Source organism: Calliphora vicina, chromosome 5, assembly GCF_958450345.1.
Source record: "Calliphora vicina chromosome 5, idCalVici1.1, whole genome shotgun sequence".
Taxonomy (NCBI): Eukaryota; Metazoa; Arthropoda; class Insecta; order Diptera; family Calliphoridae; genus Calliphora; species Calliphora vicina.
The window spans coordinates 94,744,317-94,758,217 of NC_088784.1; the positions used below are offsets into that span (position 1 = coordinate 94,744,317).

Genomic DNA, 13,901 nt, shown 5'->3' on the forward strand with positions numbered 1-13,901 from the left:
TTATTTTTAGTTTATTTCAGGTATTGTTTTATATAAGTGATATTTATTTGTTCGTTACAATTTTTATAAGAACTGATTTCATTCAGTCTTAATTGTGCACGAATAAAAATTGTTAAGTTCTGAACAATTTGTTAAATTAGTTGTCGAAATTTTGGTTTCTTTTGCGTCTTTAAAAAATTTGAGAGCTTTATTTTATGCCACAAGTGTAAATTTATTGCCAATTTAAAAAGTTATGCCGGAAATTTCCTCTTGCATCTGCTACATAACTGGATGTTGCGAATAGTCAGTAAAGACGTAGATTTTAATTTTTATTTCATTTATTTGTAATACAAAGCCTAAAAAGGCCAAAATAATTATATTACATAGCAGGCCTGTATATGCCTGTCACACATTTTGTTCGGAATGATTTCAATTCCGTAGTTTTTATTCCGATCGATTTCGTTTTAGGTTCTTCAGATCCCGTGTAATTTATTAATTCAAAAAATATTTAATAATTCTGCATTTCTGATTTAAATTTGACATCGTTTTTTATATTAAAACAAAAGAGAAGCTTTTGGTTCAGAAATTTATTAAAAATTTTAGAAAAACAAATAATTACAAAGAAATATCAATTCCACTTTAAAAACTGAAAGTGGTTTCATTCCGAGAGAAATTTTCGTTTTACTTTTTCTGAAGAAGCAAAATACGGAATTAATTCCACTTTCGATCGGAATGAAATTCTGTGACAGGCCTGATAGTTTTATCAATCATCATTATATTAGCAATCGTAATTTGTAATGAAATTATGATTTAGTTTGCTAGTCTTTATTTTTTACCCCCATATTCATAAATAATTTTTAAATTTATAAAACAAAGTTTACATACACAATTTGTTTTATAAACCTTTGATAAATATAAAAAACTGTTTATGAATATGGGGGTTATACTTTATACTTTATCCATCATTAACTCTTTAATTTTTATACATTTCTTGTTCAAATCTGATGTCATAAAATCGGAATTCATTGTTCACAGTAAACTACGCCTACAAACCTTGAAAATGTAGCAAGTCTAGCAAAAATACTACAGTTCCTTTTTTGAGATATCCTTTGTTCAAAGACGATTTTCTAAGCATATATCCTGTTTGAATGGAAAACGGATTACTAGAAAAAAACTTTCAAAGCTCTCTCAAATGATTAACAGTTCTACATTAGGTATTTTGCACGCATCTATTAAAAAAATATGAACTTTGAACCTATATAAAAACCAAAGTAAAGCGAATTTCGACATTCTCGAGAACTTTAAATTTAAAAATTATTTTTTTTTAATTTTTCGTTTCATCACATTGCTACTGAATTAATCGGAATTGAAAATAAGTAAGAGTTCTATATGCGGAGGTGCCGAATCTTATAATACACCAAAGTATACTTGAAAAGAAAGATTGAACAAATGTTTGTTAAAAAGAAAATCTGATTTTGACTCATTGTCGGTCCAAAAAACTTTTGGTGAAGAAAGAAATCGGGTTAACATATATTTGCCAAATCCGGTTATTTTGAACCATTGTCGGTCGAAATTTCTATGCGTTATATACGTCGTTGAAATGCCTTTCATTTGATATCCATATTGTCTATGTACATGACTTCGTAATCAAGATACATATAGGTAAACAAATCTGGGTAGTATGGTTTGTTGCTTATATGGTTGCAAGCTATTTTGGGGGTTCGGAAAATCGTTTTGAACAGACAGACGTACTGACTGACATGGCTATATTCATTCCGCTATCTATAACGACCCACAATATATTACTTTATAAGGTCGTAAACGAAAAATATAGAAATTACCACTCATGGTGATGGTATAACAGAAGGATTACAAAAATTTGTCTGTTTTCATTTCAAAAAAATGGAAAATTACACTCTGATTTTTTTACACTTTTAAAAAACAAAAACAAGAAAAAAATCAAAAAAAAGTTGTATTTTTTTTGTGGAATTTGGTTCAAGTTTCCATTTTTTTTTTGAAATGAATAACCATCAGAGTTGGGGGTAGTGCACTAAATGTTGAGTGCAATCAACATTTCACTAGCACTAAATATTATTTTAAAAAATATAGTTTTAACTAATTTTCATCAGCTTTAGTGGTAGTGAAGCTTATATTTTTATCACTAATATTTTTTAGTGATAGTGATATTTTTTTAACTATAAATCAATTGAGTGGTAGTGTAGAAATAAGCACTAAACTCAAATAGTTAAAAAATTTAACAATAACTAAAAAAAAAGCTTCAATAATTTTTTTTGCACTAATATATTCAAAATTAGTGATCGTGAAGTTATTCCAGTTTAAACTAGAATATTAAATATACAGATGTTTGTTGAGCAAGCTTCAAAGTGTTTTTCAGCATCCGAAGAAATAATAACACAAAAAAACACTGATAATGTAGGATTCTTAGATTTTGGGAAAATTGACAGTAAGTGAAAAAGTTATTGAAGAAATTACTTAGTTTATTAACATCTTCAATATTAGGACCTTCAACCTTTGTTCAGAAAGATGGCATAGTGAAATACGTGCATTCCTTTTAAGCTCGGACACTGATATTTGCAGTCTCAAAAAATATCCAATAATAAGGCAAATGTTTTTTAAATTTAACACGCCTTTGGCTTCTTCTGCTCCAGTAGAGCGTTTATTTTCTTTTAGTGGAATGGTGGATTCTCCTCCGAGAAATAAATTAAGTGATTCGAATTTCGAAAAGCTTGTTTTACTTAAAGCCAATAGTCGCTAATTATTTTATGTGTAATTGCTTATTTCTCTTTTTATTGTAATTTGTATATTTATATACCGCTTTTACGTTTTTTCCTTAAATATATTAACTTAAACTATGAATAGAGTAAAACATTTCTTTGTTGAAAAAAATAGTGCAGGAATATTTTTTTAACTAAAAATTTTAGTGTAGAAAAAATTATTTCATTAGGCTGCAAAAAAAATATTTTAACTATTTTCAAAATATTATTAGTTAAAAAATTTTAACTACACTATCACTATTACTGAGTGAGGCTTATATTTTTCAACTCATCACTAAACATTAAAAAAATTAGTGAAATATTTTACACTACCACTAACTATTAGTGATAGTTAAAAATTAGTGCACTACCCCCAACTATGATAACCATAATATAAAACTAATTTCCAATTAAAAAAAAATAAACAATCATAATCAATAAAACATTAATTAATTAAAGGAAAAAAACAAAATAGAAATAGAAACGTCAAATATTAATTTCGGGCGAAACTGTAACTAAAAATTGATATATCTGGTAGTACACAAGAGCTTTCATTTGGGCTTTAACGCACTTGATACATCATAAGATCCTTTTGTATAAAGTTTACAAAGAATTTAATTAAGACTTACTACATTGGGCCTAAATATTAAAATGTATACATAAACCTGGCATAAGAAAATGGGTTCTATTCAAATCTATATGTTTAAAGTAAAATATGTCTGTGTCCAGAACAAATTTGAATCTTTTCACAAAAACTTGCTCTCAAACTTGGAAAATTTTTTAAAAAATTTCTTACTTAATAGGGAGGGTTTTTTTTATTATATTCTTTCTGTTATAATTTTCTCTATTTATAAAAAGTATTTCTGTTACATAAATTTCATATATTGTATATATCGTCGTTCTATGCTACAAATTATTACAATATTTGTGTGAGCGTGTGGTTTGGTTTTCTATATGAAAAAATAGTTTCGAGTTTTGTTTTTGTTTTTGCTTGGTATTGTGTATTTATTTCCTAAAATTCTTTGTTATATTTCGTTTTTTTTTTGTTTGTTTTTCATTCCGTCTAACTTTTTATTTCAAACTTTTTTGTAAAGAATTAACCGGTTAATAGTTGTAGTATTTAGAAGTGTAAGTGTTAGATTTTGTGTGTGTAATTTTTAAATATTTATTTATTGTGGTTTTCTAAATAGAAAATATTGTATTTTTTTTTACTATATTTATGCCTTTTCCTTTTAATTTAGTATATTGTTGTATGTAGTGTTTTTGTTTTGTTTAATTAATTTTATAGGTTTAATTTTGTGTGTAAACATTTTACATTTTTGTGTTCTTGTTGTATTCTCTATATATATAAATATTGTGTTGATTGTTTGTTAACAATAATAATTTATTTATTTATTTATTGCTAAATTTCCCTTAATAAAAATAGAAGGGTTTTTTAATTTTGTTGTTTTTCTTCTGGTTTCTTCTAAATTTAGTTTAATGTAATTAATAATATTTATAAATAACAATCATATGAATTAATGATTTATGTTGAGTGTCTTTTTTTCATATTTTTAATTTTGTTTCATCATTTATTTTACGTTTTTCTCTTTCTAGTTTTGTTTGTTTTTCATTTGGCGGCATTCGTTTATTTATATTTTTTATTTAGTGATATGAGAGAGTTGTTTTCTTCATGTTATTTTCTTTTGATTGTAATTATTTAGCTTTATTATCTTTTGCTTTCCTTTTCTTGTAAATAAACCCGCTGACTTAAGGGTTTGGTATAGATCCAATTTTCACCCACTGGCTTGAAATACTAAAAAGAAAGTTTATAATAATTACTAATAAAATATATTTACTTTAATGTTTATACTAACCTTATGTTCCCAGGACATTTCAGTTTCTTTTCTAGTCTTGGCTTCTTCTCTTTGTATTTGTTCTACTTTGCATTTAGCGTTTGTAGCCTTTTCAATGTCATTGAATCTTTATTTGGGGTGGGGAAATAAAGTAAATTAGTAAATGTTTTTTTTTTAATAAAAATATATTAATAATAAGATTTCCTAATTCAAAACTTTAAATTTCTGTCAATTATTTTTTTACGCCCATATAAAATTACCAAATACAACTTCAGACTTTCTTATACAATTGGCCAAATAAAAATCCAAACTGGGTTGAAAAGCTTTGGAATGAGATCAATCGATAACGTTTATTCAGTCCAAAATCGACCCGAACCTAATATTCTTCCAAATATGAAACTTTACATTACGTTAGGGTTCTTACGCGGGAAAATTTTCCGGGTAATTCGCAGGTATATATTTTTGTTTGTCGGAATTTCTTCTTAGTGTTACAATATTCAGATTCGTTGCGATGGACAAATTTGTTGCTAATAATTAGATAGTCAGTTGGTAAAGAAGCATTACGGTAGAAGTAACCGAATTGTTTTCACTCAACTCAAGCCACAGCAGAAAATTTCAGTCATTAAGAATGAATCAAATTGAGCACTTCAACTGTTAATGATATTCATATTTGGAGAAAATAATAAAAATAATCTGATTTTCATGGTCAAAATTCTTAAGTTTTTTAACTAAACCATAGAATTTACTGATTAAAACTTCAAGTGTGACAATAACGACCAAATGCAACTATTAATTTGGATACCCTTAAAAGGTTTAGACCAACATTGTAAAACCAAATATAGTAATTTTATACATCGTTTAAAACGTTGGTACGAAAAAATTGACTGGTTTTTGGTTTAATTTAGTATTAAAAAATTCCCAGGAAACAAACAATTTTTTAATTTCCTCCCGGGAGAACCCTAGCGTGGAGGGTATTTTGAGTTCGTGCTAATGTTTGTAAAGCCCATAAATTATTCCGTAATACATTCCGTCTGTTTGACTTCGTTAATATAAAAATAAAATGCTGAAAATTTAAAAAAAATCGGATAATTTTTATAGGTTGTACAATTTATTTGAAGTTTATTATTGGCCATTGTTAGCTATAACCATTTCCCATCTTTCTGACAAACATATGGATTCCAAGCCAAAAGAACTGCTCATATTCTGAGGCCAAGAACGAATCAAGCCAATTTCGGATTCTCTGTTCCGAAAAGAAGCGTATCACAGAGAGAGCGTTCTGCATCGATCGAAATAGTAGTCGGAGGGTGACGCTAAACTTCCCAACCACTTCATTCTAAATACTTTTTAACAGATATTGCAACATGTGGCCGATCGTTGTAATGATGGAATTTTACGGTTTCATATCTGGGAGTTTTTAGGCCAATGCTCGCTTCAGCCGAATCACATGCACTCGGTACATGTTCCATGTGATGGTCTGGCCAGATTTCAGCAGCTCATAATAGATGTCCTTTAGCTTCCACCAAATACAGAGCATTATCTTAGCGCAATGGACATTTAGCTTTGGTATCTTATGCTTTGGGTTATCGTAATGGATCCATTTTTCATAGCAAGTAATGATTCGATAAAAAATTGATTTTTTATCGAATCATTTCGGACATGCAAAAGTCTTTCAAGGTCTCTCGGCTTCAATTCAATTGGGTACCATACCCAATTTCCTTTTGGATCAATCCTGCTGCTCGCAAACATTTTGAGTTTGACAACAATCTTCATGGAATAATTCCTCCAATTCTTGGTCTTCAAACTTTTTTGGCTGTCCTGGGTGATCATTGTCTTCGTGTCAAAATCACCACTTCTGAACCGCACAACATTGAAACCGATGGAACACATTCACAATATGCTTTGGTGAGCAATCGGTGTGCTTCAGCGGCACTTTATTTCAAATTAAAGAAGAAAAGCAAAACTTTCCGATTTGATGGTACAAAATTCGATATTTTCGAAGCAACAAAAACTTTGTTGTTTACACTATAATGTGACATATAAGTTATTAAAAACAAAAATCGTATTCACACAGATACGACATCAATTGTAAATTCCGGATTTTTAAGTCATACAATACAATAAGATATTTTTATTATTAAAAATTTTGAAATACAATTAGAAAAATCTGAAATATAATTGGAAATGGTGTAGTACATATTATGGGTTAACGTGGAGACCAATTTGAAATTGGCGGATTTCGAGGAAATTTTGTTTTTGGTCACAAATTTTTTAAAATTATATCTTAAAAAAGAAATGTTTTTTAAGAAATAATGTGAACAATTATTAAAATTAGCATTTTCAATCCTCATTTAGAGTTTATTAGAATCATAAAATTATTTTTTTTAAATTTCGTTAAAAAAAATATTTATTTCTTTTTTTTTTGCAATATCCGAAAATTACATTTACGAGTTGAATTTTAAATGGATATTGGTTTGGTTAGTCGTAGAACATGGATTATAATAAAATGCTATACAACAGAGAAAGAAATTCTCTGTTGTATTCCGATTAGCTATTGTTTGAGATTTTTTTTTTCTTATTTGATAATTTTTAAGAACAACGTTGACATTTCTGTTGTTTACAGGTATACAACCGATTATGTTCGGCGTAATATGAAACCCAATATCCGAACGAAACCTACTATTAACCAACAGTTTTGTTTTTGTTTTGGAATGTATAAGAAAGTCTGAAGTTGTCATCAGGTATTTTATATTAGCATTATTCCAGTAAAAACAACAACTGGTTTTATCTCAATTAAATCTTTCCTAATCTTAAAATTTACAAAAAATATTCATTTAATTCTTAAGGCCCTCAATCATAACGAAAACACAAACTCTGTGAACAAATTCATACACATATAAGTTAAGATGTTATTCATAATAAATTTTTAAATTTATGAAAGGTTTATAAAACCTTTTAAAAATGTATTATGAAATAACCTCCTTTTTTTAAAGAATTAAATGAATATTTGGGAAAGAAACTAAAATAATAATAATAAAATAAAACTTTACTTGAGTCCAGCGGTTACTTCCTTCCAAACACGCCTTGATTCGTATTCTTCCTGTTCAACGATTGGTCGAACTTGTTTCTTAAATATTGGTATACGATTTACATCGACAAATACTTCAGTTTTCTAGAAAATTAAAAAATTTTGCAAAAAAGACAAAACAAATTTCCCATTGAATTGAATTGGATGATTTTTTTTTTTTTTTTTGATAACAAAACTAAATTTTGCAATTAAATTACATAACTTTTATTTCAATACACTTTCAAAACACACACATACGGTTACGATTAACTAAACTAAATATGACATAAAAATACAAGCACACAACACCCACACACAGTAGTGTAAAGTTTAAACATAAAAATTTAATTTTCTAGATAAACATAGAAATTTAGACCAGAATATTTAAGAGAGAAGTACAAGTAATCGACAGTTGCGGTGTAGGGGGGAACGAGGGGGAGTTAGTTTTGAACTTAGTTTAAAAATAAGTTTTTTTTTTTTGTTAATAAGCTTGAATACTTATTGAAGTGAGTATAAATGAAGGAAGGAAGGAGGAAAAGGGGGTGTGTTAAGAAAATTTAGAAAAGGAGTTGAACAAAATGTGTTAGTAGAGAAAAGATAAAAATATAATATGATTAGTTTAAATAATTATAAAATATAGTAGTAAATAGTAGTAGTAGTAAATGATAGAGGACAATACAATTATATATATAGTCAGAGCTTCGAAGTAATTAATTCTATTTGAGCTTAATTCAACAAAATCTTAATTCAGAATTCAAAGGTTTTCATTTAAATAGAATTCATTTAGCATTGAATTAATTCAAAACACAACTCATTTAACCTTTGAATGATTAAATTTTCGTTAATTGAATTAAAATATTTGTTCTTCATTCAATTTATTTTTAATAAATTTGATTTAAGTCAATTTAGATTTGAATTGAAGAAAAATTTAAGCATTAATTTAATGTTAATGGATTTGAATTAAAGAAAACTTCAATGATTCAATAAGAAATTACTTCTGTAAAGAATGAATTCTTAAAGGAATGAATTCAATACATTTGGAGTACTAAGGAATTAAGACAATGAATTAATTCGTGAATTTTATTTTGAAAATTGAATTAAGAATTAATTCTTTCGAAGCTTTGTATATTAGTATATAAAATGTGTTTTAAGTATGGAAGAATTTGTATTAGTAGCAATTATTTAATTTATTTCAAAACCAAATCTATTAGTTTCTCAATTTAGTTTCTAACAAAAAAGTTAACAAGATGGAAAATTTAAATTAAATTCGAATTCTGAAATTGGTTTTGAAATAAATATAAAATTTAACGTTTTTTAAGTGACACAAGCAGCATACAAAATTTGCATTTGAATTCAACTTTTTTAACGAATTTTGAGCCAATTTAAATGAAATGACATATAAAAATTATAAAATTTTTTTGGAAAACTTTAGGATGTAAGGTTAAGTTCTAAAAATTGATGATTTACAACCATATTCACAATTTTTAAATTTTTATAAAACAAACTTTGTATAAAAATTTTGTTTTATAAACCTTTTACAAATTTATTGTTTTTTGAATATGGGTTTTAATAAAATATGTTACAATCTTTTATAAAGTTTGAAATAACCAAAATCGACACACTTGGCTGACTTTGTTTCCTACCAACATCCTCTATCAAAAAGGATGTAGTCAGTTTAAAAAATTTCCATTTTTCGCTTTCATCTACATATTAGGAAAAAAGTTGACTTCAAATACAAAATCAAAAAATAATGCAAAAAAATTAACTTAAGAATAAACTAAACGCATAAAAAGAAATAAATAAAGGACAAGGAAATACATTACATGTGTATCATGCCATTTGGCTTCCATCAAACCACTCCATTCACCAGCAATTGAAACAAATGGTTTCTTTTCATTGGGAGAATAAATCTAAATAAAATTACAAAGATATGTTTATAAATATGAAAAAAAAACAAATAAAATACATTAAACATTATTAATAACATTAAATGTTTACAAAATAATTAAAACAAACCTAATGAAACCTACCTCACATGTTACTTTATTACGTTTGCCCCCATAAAATGGTTTAGTTAAAAATTCTACTTGAGCATAATAACCAGTTTGGGGACATTTAATTTCCACCGAACCACCCAATTCAATCCAGGGTATAGTTAAAATAGAACTGTAATTAATATTAAATAATCACATGATATATATATAAGTAATTAAGTAAATATCCAAACTTACCGTCCATAACCATTGGGAAATGTTACTATATATTCTTCGCCACGATCTACTAGTGTTACAACACCTTCGCCAATATTGTGAACCCCCACCGATAAGCCCAAAAATTTCGACTTAGTCCAGACATGAGCAGAGAAGGTGATTTTCTTGTTAAAGTGTTCGGCATAAAACGCAGAAACTGAAACAATTTATTATTTCAATTTAAATATTGTTTAAAGATTACAAAAACCAAAAAAATAATACTTGGTGGATGATGTGAAACCTGTTCGGCTAAAAACGTCAGTTGATCTTTTCGGCACCAAGGTATAGGACCATCTTGAACGTTATTCTCATCGGGATTTTCACCTAAAAAAAATAAACATTTAAATTATATAAATTATTCAAACTTTTTATATGAAAACTTAAACTATACTATAAATAAAATTGACTCTATAACAGAAAAATTTGTTGCAATAACAGAAAATATTGAGATTTTTGAGAAAATAACGATAATCAATAGTATTTTTCACCAAAAATCGTAAATAACTCGGTAAATATTTAAAATTTTAGTAAAACATCGAGAATCTATTCCAAATTAATGTAGTATCGGCTATTAAAAGGGCGGCTAACTGGTGTAGTTAGAAATTGATATCAGGCAGGGATATATACACTGTGTGTACACAACTTCGAACACAGTCCAGGAATGCCGGGCATCCTTACACATTCAACAGTCGTACTCATATGGGAATGTGGACACGAAGATATTTTAGGCAACTGTGTTGCAGAAGACCTGTAGAAAAAAGGAGCCATAGACTTCCTATGCGGGATTCCGTTATCCAAATGCAAGCAGCGAATTAGTAACTTTTACTATGAGCTCGCGCAGACAAGATGGGGGTTTGAACCCACCTGTATGATTACCAGAATGATAAGACCTCGATTAAACAGAGGACGGACAACATATCATCTCGGCCATCAACGTTCACAACTAAGTAATGCAGTGATGGAGATAACCGGACACTGCGTTCCCACGACAATTGGATCTCCGTTCCGGAACGACCCGAATCATATTCGGCCAAAGATTGTCAACTCAGCGACAGCTGTACAAACCGAAAGTGTTTTCCCCAAGAAAAGAACAATCGGTCGAAGTCGAACTGTTACAATAACCGGACACTGCAAATTTGGCAATCATGCAAGGAGGCTTGGCTTCTGTAGAAGCTATCAAAATGAACAGTAGGATGAGACCATTTTTCATCTTCTTTGTCACTGCCATCGGGTAGTTCCTTCAACAGTCTTCCATACTTCAATAGTCTTTCTGAACTCTCGGACATAAAGTTGGAATTCATCAACGCCTTTATAAGGTATAGTAATTGGCTAATCACGCCAAACACAGGAATATCCTCGGGGTGACCTAGTATCCGTCAAATAACTGGATTCTACTAATCTTTCATCTTACTCCTCTTCTGACCTCTTCCTCTATATGCCCAACACTTATATTCTATCTGACTTTCCTCATCTGTTTTCATGTCTATCTGGCCCTCTCTTCTCACTATTTTCAGGTAACACAAAGGGACCTACTGAATGGACACAATTCAGGAGTTCTTTCCCGATTAGACGGCTGCCTGTTAACCTAACCTAACCTAACTTTTTGGTGTGGATTTTGGGCTGGCGGCGTGCGTCATCGGTCCATATTTCTTTGAGCGCTTAGGTCGACGATTACAAACTTCTTTTGGCTTGAATTCGCTGATATGGACACAAACGGCATGTGGTTTCAACAGAACAACATAACGACGTTACGTGCCACACAGCTCATGTCACATTCTGCACGAGCGATTTGAGGACATGTTTAGCTTACGTGGAGGTGATGTGAACTGCGATTTGACCACGTTTAACTTTTTCTTAAGTCGCAAGTCTATGCGAATAAGGCACAAACCACAGCGACCCTCAAATCCAACATAACCCTTGCCATCCATTAAATTCAGCCTAAATTATGTGCAAGAGTCATGGGTGGCTCATTCGGAAGAGCCACCCAGTTAAGCTGACACATTCTCATGAATTAAGTTTTTGACAACAGACTTAGGTTTTTGGCTCTCAGCTACCTATCTATTTGTCATCTATGGTACGTTATACGGGACAAGAAAATAAAAATAGTTCTGATTAAAAAATAAATACATAACGATACAATTAACATATGATGCACTTACCAGGAATATCCCAATGACATTGAAACACTTCACCTAATATAGGATTGTAGGGTTTCTTGGCAACAGCACTTTTACGTCCAGCATGATAAGCACTTAAATACCAACGACATACCTGTACAATACGTTCACGGGGACTATCTAAATCGGCAATCCTTCAACCAAATAAAATACATTATTTCAATTATAACTTATAATTAAAAGCACCACTTTCACTCACTTTAAAAATAAATCTGGATGGGCAAAATAGTCAGCATACATTTCCAATAGGGAACGTCTTTCTAATATAAATGTTGGCAGTACAACTTTTGTCAAGTCCATACCAATTTTAACCTGTGATAATAAATGTGATATCATTGATCCATGGGCTTCCATGCTAATACTTGTATCTTCTTCCTCTTCGTATAAGGCATCATAATCGATGGACTCTTGGTGCGAAAATGAATTTCTGTTAGCAACAACAACATTACCACTACCACCAACACCACCCCCCTGTGAACTTGTGCCAGCAATGTCACTAACCGTACTGGAGGCTGTTTGATATTCGTCAATTTCAGGCACAGTGGGTGGAGGGGTAGATTCATTTTTATTATGATGTATTTCACTTTGTTGTTCAGGTGGTTTTTCATTTGTTGGTGATGTTTCAACCGAAAATCCACGAGTTGCACTAAAAACAAAAGAACAAAAATATATTATATGTTAAAATGTTTTTGTATAACTGGGCTTTTAGTTTATTTTAGTATATTTGGCTTAAACATTGATTGGTAAAAGGAAAATAAAAGTATTTCCCAACATGAATTTACCAACATTTGGTTAATATAGAAAATGGGCAAAATCGATCTATTAAAAAAAAAAAAAATAAAACAGAATGTGTGTCCTACTTTTAAATACACAATTATAAACTTAAATTTAGTCCAAATGGTTATTGCTAATAATTCTTAATATTCTTAATTTAAAATCAAATGCATGATCCATAAAATTGAATGCACAGTTCATATTCTAGATTATCTATATATTTTCCTACTCTCTTATGTACATATTTTTGCCTCTTTCTAAAGCTCGTGGTGACTCATTTCAGTAACTCAGTACGAGTATTTTGTTCAGTATTACTGCTTCACAGTGACGATGCATTGAACCACTTAAAGAATCAATCGTCTTTTTTGAAATATTTTGCCATTCCCGTAACCGCATCTGATAATTTTGAGTTCGTATTTTACGGTCTACAATTTACCGTATGTTCTTTGTTGAATTCAGATCTGGCGATTGGGCAGGCCACATCAAAACACGTAACCACTCGTTTACAATCTTGAAAGTATTCCCAGCATATATGAGTCCGGGTCAATAAGTCTGTGACTTTTTTAATGAAACGCATGTTTTTGGATAAAAAATCATTTTATTTTTTAACATAGTTTCCTTTCTGCTTTATACACTTTGACCAACGTTCCTTCAAAAGTATTAGACGAGGTCATAAAAATAAGCATTTGATGACCGATTCACACCGAGAAATCAACTGTTTTGATTGCTGTTTGGTCTCTGCTGTGTTGTGGTGGATAAACGTTTCGTCCACGCTTACGAAACGGCGCAAAAACTCATCCATATTGTGGTTGAATAACGCCAAGCACTCCTTCAAAGTTGTCACACGATTCCGTTTGTGATCGATTATGAGCAAACGAGGCAGTCATCTTGCGGAAAGCTTTCTCATACCCAAGTGATCACTCAAAATTGATACCACTGAGCCATGAGAGATGCCTATGGCTTCCACAATCTCTCGCACGTTCATTCTCCGATCTGCCAATAAAATATCTTGAATTTTTTCAATTGTTTCGGATGTAGAGACCTCAACT

At 29.9% G+C, this 13,901-nt stretch overlaps 1 protein-coding gene across 2 annotated transcripts in view; it reads right to left on the minus strand.

The window, feature by feature from the left end:
* Positions 1-3,893: 3,893 nt before the first annotated feature.
* The window catches only part of LOC135960509 (oxysterol-binding protein-related protein 9), a 56,925-nt gene continuing 46,917 nt past the window's right edge, over positions 3,894-13,901 (minus strand). For both annotated transcript variants that reach the window (XM_065511813.1, XM_065511812.1), the window contains exons 7-15: positions 12,278-12,724; positions 12,061-12,212; positions 10,124-10,225; positions 9,884-10,058; positions 9,683-9,818; positions 9,476-9,562; positions 7,636-7,757; positions 4,610-4,715; positions 3,894-4,548 (exon numbers count right to left, since the gene is read on the minus strand). In XM_065511813.1, the coding sequence (XP_065367885.1) occupies positions 4,462-4,548; positions 4,610-4,715; positions 7,636-7,757; positions 9,476-9,562; positions 9,683-9,818; positions 9,884-10,058; positions 10,124-10,225; positions 12,061-12,212; positions 12,278-12,724 (1,414 nt within the window). In that variant the 3' untranslated portion in view covers positions 3,894-4,461. The remainder of the gene's footprint in view (positions 4,549-4,609; positions 4,716-7,635; positions 7,758-9,475; positions 9,563-9,682; positions 9,819-9,883; positions 10,059-10,123; positions 10,226-12,060; positions 12,213-12,277; positions 12,725-13,901) is intronic.